This window comes from Nothobranchius furzeri, chromosome 12 (genome assembly GCF_043380555.1).
Source record: "Nothobranchius furzeri strain GRZ-AD chromosome 12, NfurGRZ-RIMD1, whole genome shotgun sequence".
Classification (NCBI taxonomy): domain Eukaryota; kingdom Metazoa; phylum Chordata; class Actinopteri; order Cyprinodontiformes; family Nothobranchiidae; genus Nothobranchius; species Nothobranchius furzeri.
In genome coordinates, this window is record NC_091752.1 from 32,961,484 (window position 1) to 32,986,685 (window position 25,202).

Consider the following 25,202-nt stretch of genomic DNA (forward strand, 5'->3'; position numbering starts at 1 on the left):
AGAAGCATTTGAAAGTCCTGGAGTGGCCTAGCCAGTCTCCAGACCTCAACCCCATAGAAAATCTGTGGAGGGAGTTGAAAGTCCGTGTTGCTCGGCGACAGCCCCAAAACATCACTGCTCTCGAGAAGATCTGCATGGAGGAATGGGCCAAAATACCAGCTACTGTGTGTGCAAACCTGGTAAAGACCTATAGTAATCGTTTGATCTCTGTTATTGCCAACAAAGGTTATGTTAAAAAGTATTTAGTTGAATTTTTGTTATTGACCAAATACTTATTTTCCACTCTGATTTACAAATAAATTCTTTAAAAATCCTGTCATGTGAATTCATGGATTTTTTTTCACATTCTGTCTCTCACAGTTGAAGTGTACCTATGATGAAAACTACTGACCTCTGTCATCATTTTAAGTGGGAGAACTTGCACAATCGGTGGCTGACTAAATACTTTTTTGCCCCACTGTATGTTGGCTGTAGGCAGCTTTGGACACCTGTGGAAATGTTTTAGCCATGAATCAAGAGAAGATGCATCTCAGTTGACCCGCTGTTACAAAGTGCTAATGAGCAATGACAAATCTATTCCACATACAGGTTTAAGGGGTCATGGTTATCAGGAGGAAGGCCTACAGACACCCACTGGTGTCAACGTTCTTGTCACGTATGTCCCACTGGAAACTCACACCAGTAGAAAAGATGGTTATGAAACTACATGTAGGTCCAACAGTTCAGTGTGGAAAAAATATTTTAGATTAATAAATACATGTTTTAAAAGGTTTTTATGTTTTGTCTCTTTAATTTCATTTGGAAATAAAATAAAATGATACTATTGAATTATACCATTCCACAAATATTTAAAAACATGTATTATTCCTGGGTTGGTATTAAATGTTGAATATTTCAGAGGAAAATATGTGCTTAAGATCACATTTGTCAACGTTTCTGGAAAATCTCTTGAATGGTTTAATAAATGTGTTTCTCACAAGTAGATAAGAACTAATTTGAGTAACCCTCCATCCACAGTGCAGACGACCGAAAAATAATTATAAGAGTTTTGAGATTTTTCAGATAACAGAAATATCGGAGTGGAACGGCAATAGTGATCTCCCAGAATGTCACTCATACAGACACAAAAATATCTAGCTTAAAATGTAATTTTATGATCCTGGAACTAATTTAGAGGACATGTTTAGTAAAGCTTACACAACACAGCTTTTGTTCTTACCAAGTTTGCTGCTGTCACCTCAGCAAACGACAGGCCTCGTGGACTGATCAGAACATGGTCCTGCTCTTTGCTCACGCGCACCTGAGACAGAGATGATATTAGCATAGCCTTAAAATCAGAAAGGATTTCCATCCTATAAATAAAAGGAACATATTATGATATTTTTTCTTAAGTTATAAATGTTTTATGGTTGTGTAACCCAGAAGCTAGAACCTTAATGAGGTATTAACTAATTGGCTTACTAATATGATCCATCCTCAATTTAGATAAAATATAAAATATAAATTAAGGAAATTAACAATACTAATTAATAGATATCTAATTAACTAATAGATAATTTCATAATGAATTATTGGAAGGGTGAATAACTAAAATAACGAGTTTAATATTAAACATCGGTTAAAACAAGAATCTTGAACATCACTAACAGAAACAGAAGAGGAAAGCTGTATACTATTGGTCCAGGTGGGAATCTTAAATTTCATTGGCTGAGAGAAATAAGTCCCGCCTCCGCGAAATAAAACCGTGCGACGCAGCTGAGCGAGAGGAGAGACAAACGGCTGTGCAGCACGCAGATACAGAAAGCAAAGACTGAGCGGTTAGAGAGAGAGAGAGAGAGAGAAAAAAACAACGGTCGAGGCCGTGAAGAACCCTGATTTGGGTGCCGCATAGATAGAGGGAGAGGCGGACTTGACTCCTTCTAATAAGAGCTAGGAACTTGGAACCAACGCGGTGAGTAAAGAAAAAAGAAGAGAAAAAGCTAACGATGCAACTTAAAAAAAAAAGGAAACTTAAATAGCTTATCAAATTAATTCCATTCTTATAGATTTGTGTGGAGACGACAGAGTGAACCAATCCTCTGTAGGAGGGAACCGTTGGAGCGCGTTGGTGAGTGAATGAGATTAAATTCAGTAAATTATTAAATTCAAAAAGCTAATTACAGCAACCGAGGTGACAGCAGTGGGCTGCTAGACGTTAGATCCCAGGAGTTAACATCTCAAACTACCAGTTAACGGTAGTAGGGCATATAGGAGTTAACGGCTCAAACCGCCAGTTAACGGCGGTAGGGCATATGGGATTCCCAGGAGTTAACGGCTCAAACCGCCAGTTAATGGTGGTACGGCCTAGATGTACAAGGTCCTCAGGGGCGTTATAGCTAACGCCATAGAATTAGCAATGCGTCCCTTAACCAAACATTTAATAATAAAAAAAATAGATAAATAAAAATAAATAAAAGCTAACTGATTAGGGAGGAATTATTTTACAAAGGTGGACCAAAGGACCAGAATTTATATTTTGTTGAATTTTGTTATAGAACATTTTATTTATTTATTTATTTATTTATTTATTTATTTATTTATTTATTGTGTTACAGATATACAAGGTGTCACAATGCTGTATAGAAACACAACTAAATGTATCCTTGTTGTCATGAATGTATTTCTTGTTGAATAGTGTAGAGTAATAGAATCTAACTGAGCCTATTGAGCTGAACAATTGTTGTCATATGTAATTATATTTCCAGAGCTACTGAGAATTATTTTAATAGACAATCAAATTGATGTTATGTTAGTTGAACTGTGAACCCAAACATGATTGGCTATGCCAATAGAGTGAAGCATTTGTTTAAGTCTGTAAGACTTTATGCTGTGATGTGACGAGAAGGGTCGATGCCAACTCGCTAACAGTCCTGTTGTTTACAGGCTGGGTTTTTTTTTTTTCCTTGGGTTTGATCCCGACTCCTATGATCACTCACTTGGAACGAGAACTGGATTTCTTCCTGACGAGGGAGATGGCGAGCCTTAACCACTGAACGAACCAGGACATCTCAAGTAACTGAAGAGCAGACTGCTCTCTTCTGTGAACAATCTCAACGGTGCGGTAGGAAAAAATCGCACCACCGGACTCTGACTTTCACCCCAAGCGTGGGGATTTGACTTGACGCCGGCTGACTTGTGACTCATATGATCAAATCTCATACCGAGCATTTTACTATTGTCGATTGTTTTCATCTGTTTTTGTGTGTTATCTTTATGTGTTATATTTCCCATTATTATTAAAATTTAGTATATAAACCGTTTCATGCTATACCCGTGACTCCAGTCATTCTTAAACAACCTCCAATTCTCCCCGAACCTAATTATTGGCCCATTTGTTTATTTTTTCTTTTAATTATCTTATTGTATCCTGTAATCCGGTTACATAAAACTTGGCGAGCCAGCCAGGAGAATTGTAGAGTTGTTACCTTAGCTAACCATTGACTGACATCATAAGAGTGCCTGGAGGTCACAGTGGTTTGCCATTTTGGCATTATTGGTACTTTTGAGTGTTTTAAAATGGAAGTTGTAAAAACAGAAAAGGTCAAGGTTTCAAATGCTGTTTTAATCAGTGGGTTAACTGATACAGACCTTGATAACGAAGTCTTTGGGTTTATGGAAGGATTCGGACCAGTTAACAGGCGCATTAAGTTACCAAACTGTGATCAGATTATTGTGGAGTTTCAACATGAAGCCACTGTTAAGGAATTAACGAAACAATGTTTACCCTATGACAAACCTTGTACTAGGAACCCAGATGTTTTCTTTCATATTCAAGACCTAGCCAGCGCGTACAGTCTAGAAACTAGCACATCTGCCACTGATGCCTATCTGTCAGAGCTCAGGGACATAGCTGCGCGTAGCAATCAATCATTTAAAGACCTTCTAATGGAGGAACTGGCAAAAATTGGGGAATCTTTAGGAAGGGATACCCATACATCTGAACCAGTCACTGAACCAGAGCCAATGCTCCATAGTGACCAAGTTACATATTCCCTGCCTTTAACACCAGAAGTTAACTATATGAACAACTCAAAGGACAATTGTCCACCTACAGAGACTGGAAAACAAAACCCTTGCATTCCACCAAATCTTTTAAACACACCTGAGGTTCAGCGAGTTATTGTGGAACACATTGTTAAAAGCAGTGAGGTTATCCCTCCGCCTACTTCACAATACAGACTAAAACCGTTCTCAGGGCGAGTTCCACACCCTTCTTTTGAAACTGACTATGATACTTGGCGTAGTAGTGTAGTGTTATGCATAAATGATCCTTCACTCACCAAGTCCCAAATTGTACGAAGAATCGTGGAGAGTCTGTCAGCCCCAGCAGCGAGCATCGTTAAAGCTCTTAGTCCAAAATCCGACCCGGAAACGTACCTTGAACATCTCGATTCAGCTTACGCAGCTGTCGAAGACGGCGACGAGCTCTTTGCTCGCTTCTTAAACACAAACCAGGACAGTGGTGAAAAACCTTCCGATTACTTTCAGAGGTTATACACCTTGTTAAACCTAGTTATTCAGAGGAATGGAATTTCCTCCAGTGACGCCGACCAGCAGCTGCTCAAGCAGTTTTGCAGAGGCTGTTGGGACAGCTCGCTGATTTCAAACCTGCAACTCGAACAAAAGAAAGACAACCCGCCTCATTTTACAGCACTTCTCCTCAAACTGCGCACTGAAGAAGACAAACAGGCTACTAAAGCAGCACGCATGAAACAACACTTAGGGGCACAACGAACTAGAGTGTATTCAAATGTGCAAACAACATGCTCTCAGAGTAAAAACACTTGTGAACTGGAAAAAGATGATAACTGTGATGACTTACGCAAACAAATCGCTGAGCTCAGGAGCCAAATTGCACAGCTTAAGGTTAACAACACAGATAAAAAGGCAAAGAAAACTCAAAAAGAGTCAAAACCCCGTGTGGGGACTAAAATTCCAGATGAGCCCAAACAGATTCAGCAGATAACAGCAGTGGTGCCCAGACCAAAGCCTGGATACTGTTTTAAGTGCGGAGAAGATGGGCACATAGCTTCTAGCTGTAGCAACGAGCCAAATCCAGCACTAGTTGCAACTAAAAGACTTGCTCTTAGACAGAAGCAGCGCGAGTGGGAGATGTCAAAGCCAATTGCTCAGTCTCCTCCTTTAAACCGGTAGAAGCTCCTATCGTGGGACAGATAGGTGCTAAAGTAGAACCAAGTCCCTCTAAGGAAAGGACAGAGAGACTTTTTTGCAAGCCAGTTCATGCTCATTCAGTGCCAAAACTTCCCAAAAGATTAGTGGGTGGGCGATGCACAGCTACAGTCTCAGTTAACAGTGTTGAATGTAATTGTTTACTGGATTCAGGGTCCCAGGTAACCACCATTGCCAATTCTTTTTACCAAGAACACTTACCTGACCTCTCAATTAAACCCATCAGTAATCTGTTAGAAGTCGAGGGCGCAAACGGTCAAGCAGTTCCTTATTTAGGATACATAGAGATAAGTGTCACATTTCCAAAAGAGCTCGATCAGTCTGGACTTGAGTTACCTACCCTTGCGTTAGTGGTTCCGGATATAAGCTCAAACTCTGATACACCACTACTCATTGGCACAAACACACTCGATCCTTTGTATGAGCAATTGTCTGCCAATAACTTACCTGATTCCAAGGCACTCTCTTATGGGTACCAACACGTGCTAAAAGCCTTAGCAGTCAGAAAAAAACAAAGCAAAGATGGACGAGTTGGTGTGGTGAAGCTTCGAGGGAGAACCCAAGAAGTTCTCCCTGCAAATAAAAAACTGTTACTAGAAGGGTTTATGCAACCCAGCCAAAACAAGCATGAGCCTTATGCACTCATTGAACAACCCACCAATGGTTCTCTACCAGGGGGTATAATTGTAGACTGTTGCCTCATTTCCTTACCTTCACATGGTCCATACAAAGTACCTGTTGTACTAAGAAACGAAACTAACCATGACATCACATTACCCACTAACTGTGTGATCGCTGAGTTAGTTAAAGCCGATCGTGTTATGCCATATCCAGAACCTGACAAAAGTGATCAGAAAGTACTTGCGGCGTGTAGTTCGCAGCAACAGACTTCACCTTCAAACCCTCCTCTCAGTTTTGACTTCGGTACTTCGCCCTTGTCCGAAGAATGGAAAGGGAGGATCACCAACAAACTTAACACTTACTCCGATGTGTTTTCGCACCACGATCTTGATTTTGGTCATACACAACAGATAAGACATCACATCAACTTAAAAGACGAGACCCCATTCAAACAGAAATCTCGGCCGATCCATCCACATGATTATGAAGCCGTGAGAAAACATTTGGAAGCCCTCTTGGAAACCGGTATAATAAGAGAGTCGGAGTCTCCATTTGCCTCACCAATAGTGGTAGTTCGGAAAAAGAATGGTGAGGTACGTCTATGTATAGACTATAGAAAGCTTAATCTGCAAACCATTCGCGACGCATATGCCCTGCCTAACTTGGAGGAGTCCTTTTCTGCTCTCGCTGGATCACAGTGGTTTTCTGTGATGGACCTCAAGTCAGGTTACTATCAAATAGAGATGTGTGAAAAGGATAAACCTAAAACTGCTTTTGTTTGCCCGTTTGGGTTTTATGAATTTAACCGTATGCCACAAGGAATAACAAATGCTCCAAGCACTTTCCAACGGGTTATGGAAAAGTGTATGAAGGACATTAATCTGAAGGAAGTGTTAGTTTTCCTAGACGACTTGATTGTCTTTTCCAACTCCTTGGAAGAACACGAAACCAGACTTTCTCACGTTCTTGAACGGCTTAGAGAATACGGACTCAAGCTATCACCAGATAAGTGTCGTTTTTTCCAGACATCTGTGCGTTATCTTGGACATATAGTATCTCGAGATGGCATAAAAACCGATCCAGATAAGGTGGAAGCACTCAAAACATGGCCGAAGCCTCAGACTTTGAAGGAACTCCAATCTTTCTTAGGATTTACCGGTTATTACCGACGCTTCGTTAAAGATTACTCAAATATTGTCAAGCCACTAACATCTCTCACGGCTGGTTATCCACCCAAACGGAAAAACTTTAAAACACCACCATGTAGATCAAAGTACTTGAACCCCAAAGAACCCTTTGGGAATCGTTGGAGCCAAGACTGTGAGAAGTCCTTTCAAACTATTATTGAAAAACTTACCACTTCGCCAGTTCTTGGCTACGCTGACGCAAAACTCCCATATCTAGTACACACAGATGCTAGTACGACCGGACTCGGTGCAGCGCTATACCAAGTGCAAAACGGTGTCACACAGGTAATCGCTTATGCAAGTCGCGGTTTAAGCTCTAGTGAAACTAGGTACCCTGCACACAAGTTGGAGTTTCTAGCCTTAAAGTGGGCCATAACAGATAAGTTTCATGACTATTTGTATGGGAACACATTCACTGTCATTACTGATAATAATCCGTTAACTTACCTCTTAACAACGGCAAAACTCGATGCAACGAGCTATCGTTGGCTAGCTGCGTTGTCCACCTATAATTTTGACATCAGATACCATGCAGGTACACAGAACGTTGACGCGGATGGCCTGTCTAGGAGGCTGCATGATAAACCTGAAGACAACTCAAAATTCACTGAGGAATGCCAACGACTAGATGAGTTCCGATCTCATCTTTTATCCTCTGTCAAAGAAGTCGAGCTTCAACTTCAAGCCGAAGCAGTGAAGGCAACATGCCAAAAGCACATGGTCTTGGATGAGACTGATTCTCCTTGTGGTTTAGTTCAGTCACTTGCCATGTCTGCAGCGGCCATTCCAGACCTATTCCAGTTGGAAGACAATAGTGACAGTTTCTTTGCTGTGCCCAAGTATAACCATGCTGACCTTGTCTCCTTGCAGAGGAAAGATCCAACCATTGGCCGAGTCATTCAGCTGCTTATGACTGACAATAAACCGCCAACTGATACTATTGCAGAACCCCCGGTGGTTCTTAACCTTTTGAGAGAGTGGAAACGGTTTGAGTTTCAAAATGATTTACTGTACCGGAGACGCCAATTAGGACCAGAGACATCATTGCAGTTAGTCTTGCCTGATTCATTACGTTCAACAGTCATGCAAAGCCTACATGATGATATGGGGCATCTTGGGGTTGAACGTACGACAGATCTCATTCGGTCCCGTTTTTACTGGCCAAGAATGGCTAGTGATATCGAAATCAAAGTTAAAACTTGCGAAAGATGTATCCGTCGGAAGGCCCTCCCTGACAAAGCTGCTCCAATGGTGAGTATTACCACCACCAGACCTATGGAGTTAGTTTGCATGGATTTTCTCTCCATAGAACCAGACAGTAAGAACACTAAAGATGTCTTAGTGATTACAGACCATTTTACAAAGTATGCAGTGTCCATCCCAACCAAAGATCAGAAAGCCACCACCGTCGCGAAGAACCTGTGGGAACATTTTTTAGTCCACTACGGGTTTCCTGAGCATCTTCATAGTGATCAGGGACGGGATTTCGAATCACGTACAATCAAGGAACTTTGTTCTTTACTTGGTATCCGTAAAGTCAGAACGAGCCCTTATCACCCTCGTGGCAACCCCGTTGAACGGTACAATCGTACATTACTCAGCATGTTGGGAACTTTACAAGCCACTGAGAAACATCACTGGCGCGATTTTGTAAAACCACTTACTCACTCGTACAATTGTACAAAAAATGACGTGACGGGATACTCTCCCTACGAGCTAATGTTCGGTAGGCAGCCTCGGTTGCCTATAGATATTGCCTTTGGGTTACCGCATTTGAACAAGCCCTCTATAACTCATTCTCAGTATGTTAAAGAACTGAAGAGTCATCTGGAACAGAGTTATGACATTGTCATAAAAAACTCTCAAAAAACAGCGAGGAAGAACAAAGAACGGTTCGACAGAAACATTCGTGAGTCCACACTAGGTGTGGGAGATCGTGTTTTAGTCCGAAATCTTCGCTTAAGAGAAAAGCATAAATTAGCAGACAAATGGGAGCAAACAGTGTATATAGTTCTCAAACAGATGGAAAACTTGCCAGTATACACTGTAAAACCAGAGAACGGAGAAGGACCCAACAGAACACTCCACAGAGATCTTTTACTGCCTTGTGGTTTTCTCTCTTCATTAGAAAATGAAACAGAACGCGTTACGAAACCTAGCAGACCTCATACAAGACAGAGTTCAGCCTTAGAACCTGACCCAGATGAGCCACTTGACGAAGAGGTAGATGAGTTTTATTACTCTGATCTTCCACAAGTGCTAAACCGACCATCCTATCAAATAGCGGTCACCTTGCCAAATAGGGAACTCATAGCAGATTCAGGACCGGTAAATAATATTCAACAACAAAACACACTATCCTTACACACAGGGGATCGCAAGGAACCAACCTTAGCTGGTAATGAAAATGCTGAATTGTCCTTACTTGACAAAGGCATCAACACCGAAACATTCTTACCTGACAGAATGAGTGAAACTGCGACATTCTTACCTGAAAGAGTGAAAGAAGCAGCAACATACTTACCTGAAAAAACGAAAAAAAACGAAGTATACTTACCTGACGTAGAAACGGGGGATGAAACTAACACAAACCTACCTCAATTGGATGGTGTCCTAAAGTCGCAGCAACGTGATGTAAGTTTTGAACCCATCATACACGATCAGACACATACATCTGAAAAGACCAAAGTCTTAGAGAATAGCTCATCAGCTCTGTCGGAAACAGAGAGCTCACTTCGTCCTGTCTCAGTTGAGAATCAAACCGAAACGGATGAGCATGATACTGTGCAACCAGAGATGTATGTCAGGAGATCTGAACGAAGTAGTCAGCCTCCTCAAAGACTAACTTACTCTCAATTGGGCAATCCACTAGTGACCGTAGTTAGGTCCCTTTTCCAAGGACTTAATAAAGCTTTTATTGACTCTCTTACTCAAGAAGTTGTGTACCCCGTAGAAACAATGCACAGGGACGTGCATGATATTTAATGGGGGAGGATGTAACCCAGAAGCTAGAACCTTAATGAGGTATTAACTAATTGGCTTACTAATATGATCCATCCTCAATTTAGATAAAATATAAAATATAAATTAAGGAAATTAACAATACTAATTAATAGATATCTAATTAACTAATAGATAATTTCATAATGAATTATTGGAAGGGTGAATAACTAAAATAACGAGTTTAATATTAAACATCGGTTAAAACAAGAATCTTGAACATCACTAACAGAAACAGAAGAGGAAAGCTGTATACTATTGGTCCAGGTGGGAATCTTAAATTTCATTGGCTGAGAGAAATAAGTCCCGCCTCCGCGAAATAAAACCGTGCGACGCAGCTGAGCGAGAGGAGAGACAAACGGCTGTGCAGCACGCAGATACAGAAAGCAAAGACTGAGCGGTTAGAGAGAGAGAGAGAGAGAGAAAAAAACAACGGTCGAGGCCGTGAAGAACCCTGATTTGGGTGCCGCATAGATAGAGGGAGAGGCGGACTTGACTCCTTCTAATAAGAGCTAGGAACTTGGAACCAACGCGGTGAGTAAAGAAAAAAGAAGAGAAAAAGCTAACGATGCAACTTAAAAAAAAAAGGAAACTTAAATAGCTTATCAAATTAATTCCATTCTTATAGATTTGTGTGGAGACGACAGAGTGAACCAATCCTCTGTAGGAGGGAACCGTTGGAGCGCGTTGGTGAGTGAATGAGATTAAATTCAGTAAATTATTAAATTCAAAAAGCTAATTACAGCAACCGAGGTGACAGCAGTGGGCTGCTAGACGTTAGATCCCAGGAGTTAACATCTCAAACTACCAGTTAACGGTAGTAGGGCATATAGGAGTTAACGGCTCAAACCGCCAGTTAACGGCGGTAGGGCATATGGGATTCCCAGGAGTTAACGGCTCAAACCGCCAGTTAATGGTGGTACGGCCTAGATGTACAAGGTCCTCAGGGGCGTTATAGCTAACGCCATAGAATTAGCAATGCGTCCCTTAACCAAACATTTAATAATAAAAAAAATAGATAAATAAAAATAAATAAAAGCTAACTGATTAGGGAGGAATTATTTTACAAAGGTGGACCAAAGGACCAGAATTTATATTTTGTTGAATTTTGTTATAGAACATTTTATTTATTTATTTATTTATTTATTTATTTATTTATTTATTTATTGTGTTACAGATATACAAGGTGTCACAATGCTGTATAGAAACACAACTAAATGTATCCTTGTTGTCATGAATGTATTTCTTGTTGAATAGTGTAGAGTAATAGAATCTAACTGAGCCTATTGAGCTGAACAATTGTTGTCATATGTAATTATATTTCCAGAGCTACTGAGAATTATTTTAATAGACAATCAAATTGATGTTATGTTAGTTGAACTGTGAACCCAAACATGATTGGCTATGCCAATAGAGTGAAGCATTTGTTTAAGTCTGTAAGACTTTATGCTGTGATGTGACGAGAAGGGTCGATGCCAACTCGCTAACAGTCCTGTTGTTTACAGGCTGGGTTTTTTTTTTTTCCTTGGGTTTGATCCCGACTCCTATGATCACTCACTTGGAACGAGAACTGGATTTCTTCCTGACGAGGGAGATGGCGAGCCTTAACCACTGAACGAACCAGGACATCTCAAGTAACTGAAGAGCAGACTGCTCTCTTCTGTGAACAATCTCAACGGTGCGGTAGGAAAAAATCGCACCACCGGACTCTGACTTTCACCCCAAGCGTGGGGATTTGACTTGACGCCGGCTGACTTGTGACTCATATGATCAAATCTCATACCGAGCATTTTACTATTGTCGATTGTTTTCATCTGTTTTTGTGTGTTATCTTTATGTGTTATATTTCCCATTATTATTAAAATTTAGTATATAAACCGTTTCATGCTATACCCGTGACTCCAGTCATTCTTAAACAACCTCCAATTCTCCCCGAACCTAATTATTGGCCCATTTGTTTATTTTTTCTTTTAATTATCTTATTGTATCCTGTAATCCGGTTACAGTTGATATACAACATGGTCATTATGTTCTTTGCACTAAATCCCGCCCACATGAAGCAATTTCTGTGGTTTTCTTGATAATTTCAGTACCTTCCAGAATGAGTCATTTCAGGGCTCTCTCACTTTAAGCAAACATGCTGTTGCTGGCCACGCCCACCCCCTGCCACTCAGGTTGCTGTTGATCCTTTGCACCGACGTCAAAAGCATGAGCGACATGAGTAGGGCTGCAACAACGAATCGATAAATTCGATGAAAATCGATTACTAAAAGCGTTGGCAACGAATTGCGTCATCGTTTCGTTGTGTTGCGCAAAGCTTCCAAAAGCCCCCCCCACCCCCCCACCCCCACCCCCCCCACCCCCCGCCACTGTTGCGCACAGACCGGAAGCAAGTCAGATCAGCGCGAGGGAGAGCCGGCAAGTGTTCGGAAGAGGAACATGGCTGAAGCAGCGAGACCCAAAAAAGTAAAAACTTCTACAGTTTGGGAGCATTTGGCACTTCAGTGCATCTTAGTTCTAATTTAAATATTCTGCCTAAAACTGGCAGTGTTGTGCCGTTGTCAGGTAAAAACTCTGCACTGTATTTTAATTTAAATCTGCCACCGCTATTGGCTAAGAAGTATGCTATGATGTAAACTGGTACATTATGATGTCACAATGCTGTCGTGAGCCTGAGTGTGTGTGCATTTGTTAGCGGCTCCGCCCTCTCGGTCTGCCAGGCAACAGCATGTTTTGCATTTTTCAAACATGAAGTGGGAGTGGAGTTAGACTCTGGTAGGGGTTGACTTGCTCTTTAAGCTGTTTAACTTGGACCAAGTATTTTAGGTCACAGATAGGTGTAGCTTAGGGTCTCTGTCTATACACCTTATAAGACAATTTAGGTGATGGCATGTTATTTTTCTGCTATTGAACTGTTTTCTAATAATGTTGTGTTTAATAAAGTGAAGGAAGGAGAGAAATAACGTTTCCCTAGCAGTTTTTAACAATGTCCCCATGTAATCCGATTAATCGAATAATCGTGTCGAGACCCCATCCGATTCATCGATTATCCAAATAATCGTTTGTTGCAGCCCTAGACATGAGTACTAAATAAAGGGAAAAGTAGAGCCTGAAATTGTTTTTTATTAATGTTTTTAGCGGCATTTAGCATTCCTTGAACTAGTTAAAGCCCAGTGCAGTTATCAGAAGAAGTAGCACAACTAGATGGGGCTCACAGAGAGCGGTATTTACAAAAGTAAGTGTTAACTAGCTTACGAACATTAGCTTAGGTTCTCTCTGCGATTGTTCATCAATGTAAACAAGTTCCTGACAAAATTCACCCCGCTGGCTGTTTATAACATATGACACAATTTATAACATTGTGTTATAAACAGCCAGCTTTTGTTGCTGGTGGTGTCACCAGGTTCAGCTGCTGCTCTCACACCGGGACGAGATAAGATGTCTCTTAACGGTGACGCTTGTACTAAATAAATAACTTAATTTTAACTAGGGATGTCCCGATACATTTTTTTCACTTCCGATATGATAACGATATTGCAGCCTTCAGTATTGACTGATACCGATATCAATCTAATACGATATCAGCACAAATTAGATACTTTTACCCATTTCGTAGTGCCAATCGCGCAGCAAGCTGTTACTATTTTACTGTGAAATCTACTAAACAAAAGTGATGAAAGGCTACAAACTGGCTTGTTTTGACTAGCTTCACTGGAGTTTCAATGTGTGTAAATGGTCTTTTTGCCATCCACCATGACAAAGGGGGTGGTCCCATGAGTGGCGTGACATCACGTGCAAAAGGGTCAATAAGCTGAAAATATCTGGGAGGCGCTTGAAGAAAAGCTGCTGTTCCTCCAGCAATAGCTCTCTCTTGCACATTAAAGGTTTTTCATCTAATTTCCTCGTTTGTGATGTCATAACTGGGGTCTTTTTTGAAACGAGGCACTTAATCCCTAAAGCCAAACCGATGTATGGTTGGTGTTTATGGTTGGAGTGTTTATAGAGGAAGAAGAGACCTACATGGCGACAAGAAAAGGATCCAAAAGGCGAGTTTTTGATAATATGTCCCTTTTAAATGTTTCAGAAAAACTGAAAGACCTTCCTTTTCACGCTCTCATAGAACCAGGAAACATGAAGCTCACATAGAGAAACCTTGGGCTGCATAAATAAACAGGCATGCAGCCGAGCGTGACCATGACGCTGGACTCACCGTGATGTAGGAGCTTGTAAAACGAGCCCAACTAAACAGATCAACAAGCCTGTAGAGGCTGGCCAGCTTGGAGCGAATCTGCTTCTCCCCTTTGGCAAAGGCGGGAGACTCGATGCCATACAAGTCATTGACTGGAGTCACCATCCCCAAACCTGCAATAAGACCCGTCATCAAAACACAGATCCAGAACGTCACATGGTATGGTATAGAAATAAGCATCTAGGGAACTTGAGTCTGCACAGCTGAGGAATAAAAAAAAACTCAGAGTTCTCAACATGAACCGAGGGGTATTTTTGGACGTTAATACCATATAAGGGCGTATAATGATACAGAACCTGATCTTTTACAGCCACGCTGGCTTTTTAAAGACCAGTTTGGATAAACAACCTCAAGGCCACTTCCTTTGTCACATGTTCCAAACATTTACTTTATCTGTGAGCGAACAGGTCACGCTAACGTAATTACCATTGCAAACTGCCATAATTCTGTACTGGGGAGTCATGAGGATTTGCACCAACAACGGAGAACGCTGTCAACAACTTTCTGCCCTTTCTACAATTTTAGGGTTGTTGAGAGTCACAAGAGTCCGGGAATTCAGCCTCCAACAATGAGGATAATCAGCTTGCATGATGCTTACAGCCTAAGGGAGACACACTTAAGGGACAAAGACGGATACTTAAGCACACACTAGCACTCACTGATGGGAGATGTCAATGGGCCAGCCCCGCCCACTGTGCTGGCCATGACTAGGTCAGCGATCTGTCTCAGAGCCAGGAGGCCTGATGGGTTGTTGCCCTTTGTCAATTGGTCCTGGATCAGACCTTCCAACTCGTCTTTAAACACCTGTAAACAAAGAGAAGATGGCGTTATAAATCTCCATTACCATAGAAACTGATACAACCCAGACCTCGTTCCAACACCACCCATGGACGTGTCCGGGGGCACAGCTTGCTTTCAGACTCGCTTTATTACAACTGAACTCAAATCACTGGAGACTAAATGAAAAGCTCAGTGTGTGTCGGTGAAAAGGGGAAGGGGGCTTCACTAAAAACCAGAGAATGACAGAAAGAGAGCGAATGGTTGCATTCACACCAACTATATTTTTTTGCATCTTGTGGCGTTTCTAACAGTGCCTTTTCCCCTGTAAGCTGCAGCTAAAACCCAGGCATTCTGCTTCATCTTGTTCACGGTTTCTATGGTGACGAGTATCACTTGTTGGCTCTGTTATGCAATCACAGAGGAGTGTGGGCTCGTCTTTATTTCCATGCACTTCATTGGCATGTGTGTATTACACCTCCTAATGCTGCAAACTGTGCTGCTTTGTGAGGGGGCCCCACATTCTCGTGAATTTAGACTCGGCTCATCTGTTGAGTCAAAATCGAACAATGTTCAGTTTGTTTGTTTTTTATTCTGGGGGATATGATAGATGTTCATGCAAGTGGGTCCCCGATCATGTGAATGGTTGCCATTTTAAAGCACTTAAAAGTGCATAATTTAAATGAAAAGTAGCCTCGTTAACATGTGTTTAGGTAGATTTTTAAGCATGCAAAAGCACAACTGAGTGCATTAAACCTGGAATGCATCAAGTGGAACCCCTTAGTGATTGTTAAAACTATGCAAATTTAATATTTGATAAAGAAAATAATATCCAAATCAGGAAACCATCACAGAGACTGGGGAAAGCACTGCATGGCCTTTACAGCTCTCAAACACACTCAAAGTTTCTATGTAGGAGTCCACTTACTGGACTCTGCAGGATCTGGGTGACACGTTTCTTCTGCTCCATCATGTTGAAGTCCTGCCTGAGGTCTGGCGACAGGGTCCTACTCCTGTCGCTGTCATCCCCGCGGTCAAGGTAGCGCTCCTTGGAGTCGTTGCTGGACAGGGGCAGGGTCAGAGACCCCGCTATCTGCCTCACATCCACCAAACTCATGCCTGTGGCGGCAGCGGCCTCCTACTCAGCTCTGAAACAAGAAGATAGGGCATGACAACTTCTGGGCTCACATTCAGGCTGTCAAGGCAACAGATATGCTTTTAGCTGAAAAAAAAGTCTACTGTTTGTGGTGAGTCACGTAATTACAGAGGTAAAGACAAAAGAGAGGCAAGCATTGTTGCACAGATTGATGCTGCTTTGCAAAGAAAAATGATGAATCAGTCATGGTTGATTAAATTCCCTCCTGAAATGCATTAGAATAACGCAGCTTTAAAGGAGCAGAGGCAAAATACTCTTTCAAGTAAATGAGGCACCAACATCCAGGAGGGGGTGCGTAAAGCACGATCCACGGTAAACAAAGGTAGGCCTCTACATGAGCTCGTCAGAAACCTGGATGTGGGGGTGGGGGAGATAAGGGGGGGAGTGGGTGGGGGGTGCGCGCCTGGATATAAAGTTGTTTTACTGCAGAAAACTAAACCAACATCCTCACTCTTGCAACCAGACAGCTTCCCGATCTCTAAACCCGCTCTGAGGCATCAGATTACAACTTCTAAACCAGCAAAAAAGAAAGTGTCGCTGCAGAGGATGCAGGAAAAAGAAAGTTGAAATGAAATAAAAGAAGAAGCGAAACTCTTAAGTGGAATAAAATGTAAAGCTTACCTTTTGGAAAGTACTTCCAATGATGGCGCGGTGTTGACAGAGATGTGGTTAAAAGCAGAAGCGCACGGATGTTATTCCCAAGTCGGGCACATTGTTTTAAAGAGGGAAAAGGTTTGAGCTGCTACAGTATCCAGACGGAGCGGACTGAGCGGAGCAGAGAGGCTGCATGGAGGGAGGATGTGGGTGTGTTTGTGTGGGAAAAAGGAAAAGTGGCCATGTGACTTCACTTATCCACCCACCAGGCCTTGCAGCGGGACAAAAGAGCGCCCAGGATTAAGCTTTTACAACCAATGCTGCAGCTTTCCTGTAATGTTCCAGCTGGAATCTGCAAGACTCTGTCCACCTAAAATGTTACAGAGAAGCAAAGTTGGGAAAATGCTGCTATTAAGCATTTTCTCTAGATGTGTGATCCGTGTTCTTTATGATAAACAGTTTGTTTATAGTTTAGGATGAAAACAATGAACTGATGTTTCCACAGTTGCACATAATTTACTATTTATGTTTATTTCCACATCCACGAATGCATCCAATTTAGGCACGTGCTAACAAAGTTGTGCAAAGGTGGTGTAAAGACAAAGACCCGGGTTAGTGTTATTATTGACTCTGACCTGAGCTTCTCTGGACATATTAAGGCTATAACGAAATCAGCGTTTTATCACCTTCATCAATTATCAAGAGTCAGAGGTTCCATGTCCAGACCAGACTTAGAGAAACTTATTCATGCTTTTATTTCTAGTCGGCTGGACTATTGCAATGGTCTCCTAACTGGTATTTCCAAAAAAGCTTTGAAGCAACTGCAGCTTGTTCAGAATGCTGCTGCTAGAGTCTTAACAAGAACCAAGAGAACGGAGCACATCACTCCTGTTCTTAGATCTCTACACTGGTTACCAGTAAACTACAGAATAGATTTCAAAGTGTTCCTACTAGTTTATAAATCAATCAATGGCATGGGACCAAAATACATGTCAGATCTCATTCCTGTATGTACACCCAAGAGGGCTCTGAGATCCCTTGGTAACAATCAGCTGGTAGAACCACGGGTCAGAACCAAACAAGGTGAAGATGCATTTAGTTACTATGCTGCTCACATATGGAATCAGCTTCCCCATGACCTCAGATGTGCCCCAATCCTAGAGTTGTTTAAAACAAAACTTAAAACCCTAATGTCCTCATCAGCCTTTAAATGAATTGTTCCTTATCATGCGTCGTCTCCACTGTACTCTGCATTGTAACTTTGTCTTCTTCTTTAGCTCTAAACTGTAATTCCATTAGTGTGTATTTTAATTTGTGTTTTTATGTTGTTTTCATATCATGTCCTGATAATTGTAATGCACATTGAATTGCCTCTGTGTTTGAAATGTGCTCTATAAATAAAGCAGCCTTGCCTATTTAATTCCATCTTCTATTGAGCTAAACTTTATCGTTTGTAGTGTTTTTGTTGTTTTTTTATTCTGTTTCCTTGTGTTTTTAGTCCAGTTTTGGACAAAATTTCAGGCTTATTTGTCTGATTTGCATAAATCAATTTTAGACTAGTTCTGGACAAACTTACACAGAGTTAAGACTGAGCTTTATAGTTGCTTTACAATTATTCAGAATTGTGGATATTGAAAGTTGCATTATCAATGTAGTTTGGTTACCATTCTGTCATTAAACAGCTCCTAAATGAAAACAAAAACAAAACAAAACAAAAAAAAACTATACTGACCCCTGACAAATAACTTATAGCTCACATTTATTTCAACAAATCTGCTGTGGTAGTAATAATGCATGCCCCGTGAGTCATTTTGCATGATAACGCTCTGATGCTCTTGTTTCTGGAATTAGAGTTAGTCAGAGGAGAGGGGAGCAGAAAAAACTAGAATTTATAGTTTTACTCTTTATTAATCACGATAGTCACACATATTGCCTCTGATTGAATAACAGCAATACAACTCTTCCACTGTTGATGTTTTATCTCTACAAATAAATCAAGCCTGCCATGTTGTGGAGTTACTATTGCTAACGGTTAGCTTCTACTGTCTAGCCCAGATGCACTTTCCTCTCTCCTGGCTGCAAAAATCGTCTTTCCCGGTCCGCGAGGGTGGGATGAGTCTATGAATGCTAATTTACAGTGTGACATAGACCTGTGACTTTTTCTGACTTGAGTCCTTGTCTATTTTCTTAAGGTGGGTAATGCAGGAAATAGGGGTAGAAGACTATTTTCTTGTTCAGCCGGCATGCGAAAGAGTGACCAATCGTATTTAAAAAATAACAAGTAAAAACCTTTCCGGGCAACCATCCATCCTTATCCGGGGTTGGGATGTGGGGGCAGCAGCCTAAGCAAAGAGGCCCAGACTTCCCTCTCCCTGGCCACTTAGGGCAGCTCCTCCAGGGGAATCCCAAGGTGTTCCCTGGCCAGCCAAGAAACATAATCCCTACCAGCGTGTCCTCAGTCTTCCTTTGGGTCTCCTGCCGGTTGGACGTGTCCAGATAACCTCACCAGGGGAGGCGTCCAGGAGGCATCCTGACCAGATGCCCGAGTCACCTCAACTGGCTCCTCTCGATGTGGAGGAGCATCGGATCTACACCGAGCCCCTCCTGGATGACCAAGCTTCTCATCCCATCTCATCACTGGAGAACCCAGACACCCTGCAGAGAAAACTAATTTCAGCCGTTTGTATCCGGAATCTCATTGTTTCGGTCACTACCCAAAACTCGTGACCATTGGTGAGGGTAGGAACATAGATCGACTGGTAAATTAAGAGCTTTGCCTTCCGAAGGACAGGTAAAATGCCTGCATTACTGCAGACGCAGCACCCATCTGCCCATCGATCCCCTGCTCCATCCTTTTCTTCATTCATGATCAAGATTCAGAGATACTTAAACTCCTCCACTTGGGGCAGGACCTGCTCCCTGACCTGGATAAGGCATTCCAGCCTTTTCCAACTCATGACCATGGTCTCAGATTTGGAGGAGCTGATTCTCATCAACTAACACTCGACTGCGATCCTCCTCAGTGAAAAGCCATGATGAAAACCACATTCCTCCTCCTGAATCCGATGTTTGACTGTCTGGCAGACCCTCTTCTCCAGAACCCCTGAATAGGCCTTACCAGGGAGAATCAGGAGTGTAATCCCCTGTAGTTGGAACAGTCCTCCTTTTTATAAAGAGGAACTATGACCCCGGTCTGCCAATCCAGTGGAACTGCCCCCAATTTCCACGTAATATTGCAGAGCGGTGTCAACCAACACAGCCCTAAAGCATCCAGAGCCCTAACAAACTCCAGGTGGATCTCATCCACCCCTGGGGCCTCGTCACCAAGGAGCTTTTTGACCACCTCAGTTACATCAGCACCAGAGATCAGAGAGCCCAACCCAGACTTTCGCACTGAAAGACGTGCCAGTGGGATTAAGGAGGTCTTCAAAGTACTCTGCCCACTGATCCACAACATCCTGAGTCAAAGTTAGCAACACCATCCCCGCTATAAACAGTTTAACCGTCTGGAGGCAGGCGTTGCAGATTTGCAACGTTAAAACCTACCTACCTGGTTACTCCACATACGTATTTCATGAGCATTTTTTAACTCAGAAGTACCCCTGAAGGACTTAGTTGTTCGTCCTGTTATCAAAACTTATTTTGAGCCTGAGAGGGTTAATAGTCCACCACGTTCCCCTTATGAGATGCTGGATGATGGAGCAGAAATTTCTCAAAGCCGTATGGAAGACTTTCTCCATGTCCTCACTAAACATGCCCAGGTTTTTGCCTTTGTGACCTGTCCGCTTGGACTGCTGGTAGCCATTGTAGGGCTTTGTAAATTGAGTGCTTTAAGAGCTCAACAGATATATTATCTCCACTTATGACCAATAAGCTGTGATACTCTATCTAAATATAGAATATCACCCTGCCTGGTCTTTATTGTGCTTTAATAAAAATATTCTAGGATTCTTTATTTATTAGGGGATTGTAAACACTTCGTTTTGATTCAGAAAAGAGTCAGGTTTGTAAAAGTAAGAATTTATTTTACCAACAATTAAAACATGACAAATTAACTAAGCGTTTACTGTGATGGATGGAACTAGATGTGATGTGTGAACCTATGTGTGAATGCAATGTTATCAGAACTTCCGTATCTCGGAGAGCTGAGTTCTGGATATAAAAGAATCTGGTTTGCATTAAGCTATAAGTTGATTATTATCAAAGCACATCAGACGCTATCTGTGTGTCCACATTACCCATTTTCAGAGACCCTCTTGGTGGATCCGAAGGTCAGAGAGGTCGGACGACCGCTGGCACCGGAGGGCTGTAGAATACCGTGGCACCGACCCTTCAGTCCAGAGATGTCTCGGGTCACGACAGACGGATGGAACCGCGCGTCTGAGACTCTTAAGGAGTCTAATCAATATCAGCTTGTTCTGCAGGAACCGTTTGCTTTATCAGCTTTGCAGGTGCAAAAAGATTTTGATGACGTGTCAAAATCTTTGGTGGGTTAAAGAGGAGTGCTTCAGGTGGCCGGTCTGAAGCTTCTCCAGAACTGAGGGAAAACCCCAGTAATCTGGTTTTAATGTTCTCATGTTATGATTGTGTAGCCAACCAGAGGTTGACAAGTTTGAGGGATATTACCAAGAATCTCAGAAACACACGCCCTCTTTGACACCGTAGGCTCTGAACTGGGGTAAAGGCTATTTATGTGTCATGGACTTAACTTTACTTTACTTTGTTCTTGTGTGAGTGCAAATGTTATGACCTGGTCAAGTAAACATGCTGAAACCTATATCATTGAGCACAGATTAATGAAACATTTCATTATTTTATAATTATTATAAGTAGCAAAAAACAAATGTTCATTTAATGATTATTTAACTTTATTAGTTGTGGAAGTTCATCGTTAATTTAAAAATCTTCTTTCTTCTGAAGCAACGAGACTTAGATAAGAAGGTGCTTTGTGAGGGACCTTGAGGAGAGAATGTTGTTATGATTTCTCCATCTCTGTCAGAGCTGCAGGCTCTGAGTTCCAGCTGGAGGGATGAAGGCAGGCTGATTTAAAGGGAACACATGCAGTCTCGTGTCTCCTTTTTGACCAGATGTTGAATAGTCAAACAGTACCTAAAAACTGACCATTGCTGGACATTACACCATCAACTGCCTCTGGAGTGCTACAAGCCCAAAGGACCAGATAGGACTCCTTCAGCTTGACAGCATTCCTAACTTGCCAGTGTCCACCAGCAGGTTTGAGGATCGCTACCATGACAGGCACCGACCATCCTGCGGCCACAGCTCAGGTCAATGGAGTCACGGAACATGATCCACTCGAATTCAATGTCCCCCGCCTCCCCCAGGATGTATTCAATGTTCTGTCGGAGGTGGGAATTGAAGGTCCTTCTGACGGGAAATCTCTCCAGACGTTCTCAGTGAGCTCACTTTTTAAATAACTAATGCCTTTCAGTTGTAAGGACTGGACTGGACCAATCTTTGTAAGACCTCTAGAAAGCATAGAACTTGATTAGGACATTTTATTTAGAGGTTGGGGGGGGGGGGGGGGGGGGGCTATGCAGCTTTTTGGAAGAAAAACTATAGGTTTAGAGGAAATTTTAACCTCTACAAATATGTGCATCAAACCTAGTCTCAGTGCTATTAAGCTTCTAGTACGCTCTAAAAGGTAAGAGAATCTTCAGTGTTAGCTTTGCTTTTTATTTTGTTTGGGACAGCAGTAGCTCAGGAGGTAGTGTGAGTTGACCAGTACTCAGAAGGTTGCAGGTTCGATCCCGGCTCTGGCCAGAGAATGCTGCTGTTGTGTCCTTGGGCTTGTCAGAGGAATCGGTGGGGCCATCATATGGCAGGCCTCGCCTCTGTCAGTGTGCCCCAGGGCAGCTGTGGTTACAATGTAGCTCACCCCCAGCAGCGTGTGAATGAGTGAATGATTGATTTAGTTATGGAGCACCTTAGGGAGCTGTAGAACCCTAAGAAGGCGCTATATAAATACATTTACAGTTTTGTTGATAATGTCATTCTGGTGATAAAATACTTATAATAATACATTTTAATGAGAATTGAACTTCGCTAGAACTTTTCTTTAAGCAATTTGCTATCTTCAGAGATGAAAAATCTCATAAAAGCAAATCAAAATTAATCAAAGATTCCATCTCTTCCATTTTCTCCGCATCCTAGTCTGCAGAAAAAATGTTGCGGTGAGTTAAAACGCAGTCAGTGTTAAAAGAGTGCAACTCTAGAATCTCCCGCAGAGTTATGACTCCTTTGATGACACACACACACACACACACACACACACACACACACACACACACACACACACACACACACACACACACACACACACACACACACACACACACACACACACACACACACACACACACACACACACACACACACACACACACACACACACACACACACACAGAGGATTGAATGTCTAACTGACTTACTAACAATCTCAAGCAACAGAGTGGAGTCTGGGAGGCGGAGCAGATAAGTGGACCGATTCGTTGATGTAATGAAAAGCAGAACTTTCCCACTCTGGAGCAATGTGACCCTTCAAGCCCCCCTCAAAATAACCTGCCCCCTGTTTTTCTGGCAGAACTCCCAGCGAAACCACATGCTGTCTTAGATGCCTGTGCACAACAGCCTCCCATCTTCCAGCCCCCACATTCTTTCTGACTACTTGAACTTTTCAGAGGAGGGAGTGCATGTGGTGCAGACCAAATGTCAGTTCACATAAGCCGACACTTTGTTCACTCAGATGACTGCTGAGACTAATGATGTCCGTACATAAAGGCACACCTTCGTCTTGTCACTTGCCATTCGGCGTTCAGAGGCACAGATGTTCCCAGAAGGAATCAGAATGGTTCATGGAAGCAAGGAAAGGGCAATACACCTAAAAAGCAGCACTGTGTGCAAGAGAAACCACTCTAAAGTAGTGGACTATTAATTCTGAAATAGCTATCTCTGATTGGTTTATTGCTTTAAATTGAATATAAAGTATGAAGTGGGTGTTAAAAGTCAAAAACAAAAAGTGAAAGCTGCTTTTTTTTCTGATCAATGAACCAGAAACTGCAAAACAAAATTAACTGTTATTGTGGGTTCAGAGAAAAGCTGAAGCTGTCAGCTTGTCATGTTAGAGGAGGACTGCGAACATCAGAGAAAGAGTGACATCACTGAACTTTAGCTTAACGTGTCTGACAGCCAGATAACGGTGCACAGAAAAGTGGGATGCCTGACCTTTTGACCTGCAGGTTGTGTATTTTCAGTCTTATCTCTGCTGATAGTGGGTTTAGGGAGGTTCCTCTTGAATTTGATATCTTTGAACAGGAAACGAGAGAAGTAACACAGAACACAAGCTACTTTCTTTTTAACTCAACATAAAAGGGGATTGCCAGTAAAGTGGGATGCACTATTTTAAGAGAAAGAGAGAATACTTGTATTTTTTTTTAAAGTGAAGAGTTTTATTTACATACAAACACTAATAATTTGTATAGATGTTTTCATCCAAGTGTGCAGGAATATTTTAGTATGTTTTTAGGTTTTATGCTTTTCTGACCAGACAGATGTGCTAACTGCTATAGTGTTAAGAGTAAAAGCAGCTAATAAACTCTTCCTACACTATTACATAACAATAAATAGTTATTTACATATAATTAAATGGTTACGTGGTGTGTAAAACTGATATAGAGCTTGCTAGAGAAGTGCCGCTGATCATAAAACATCTGTAAAAATTAAAGGGAGACTTTCTGAATTTAAATAAAAAAAATTTAATGAAGTTTTTTTGCACAAAGTCCCTCTCACATTAAGCAATTTCAGCAGTTTTATCCATGAAAATTTCAGTACCTTCCAGAATGAGTCATTTCAGGGCTGTGTCACTTTAAAGGGACTATCATGCAGAATTCACTTGGAGCTGTTAGCCAACTTTTAATGTTACTTCCACATACCTCAAAACAGTTTTTGGCTTCACACATGCCTTTTCCTGTTGCAGTTGCTTCATTTCTTAAACTCTGCTAAAGTTGAAGTTATAGTCCCATTAGTTGCCACACACACATACCCGCATTTGACCTATCCCATGGGGCGTGGTGAGCTGCAGCTGCGAATGCCTTCAAGAAGTATTTGGTGGTTTAACCCCCCAATCGAACCCCTTAATGCTGAGTGTCAAGCAGGGAGGCATTGGGTCCCATTTTTTAAGTATTTGGTATGACCCGATCAGGACACTCTACCATTAGACCATTGAGAAACACAGCTAAGCTAAATCCTGGATGAAGCAATGTTACGTCATTGGACTCCGCTCCTCTCCATCCAAGTAGAGTTTCGAGTCTGGATTGCTCTGACCGTTAGCTACCTTGAAAGACTGGGTGTTCATAGGTAACGGTAAGAGTAA

General features: G+C 41.9%; 1 protein-coding gene across 3 annotated transcripts in view; it reads right to left on the minus strand.

The window, feature by feature from the left end:
- Window positions 1-25,202, minus strand: part of add3b (adducin 3 (gamma) b) — a 44,777-nt gene that overhangs the window by 15,283 nt on the left and 4,292 nt on the right. The window contains exons 2-6 of one of the 3 annotated variants that reach the window (XM_070542548.1): window positions 16,841-19,468; window positions 15,992-16,211; window positions 14,946-15,090; window positions 14,248-14,399; window positions 1,220-1,300 (exon numbers count right to left, since the gene is read on the minus strand). In XM_070542548.1, the coding sequence (XP_070398649.1) occupies window positions 1,220-1,300; window positions 14,248-14,399; window positions 14,946-15,090; window positions 15,992-16,180 (567 nt within the window). In that variant the 5' untranslated portion in view covers window positions 16,181-16,211; window positions 16,841-19,468. The remainder of the gene's footprint in view (window positions 1-1,219; window positions 1,301-14,247; window positions 14,400-14,945; window positions 15,091-15,991; window positions 16,212-16,840; window positions 19,469-25,202) is intronic. The other 2 variants (XM_054734955.2, XM_054734956.2) reach the window with 2 other exon arrangements.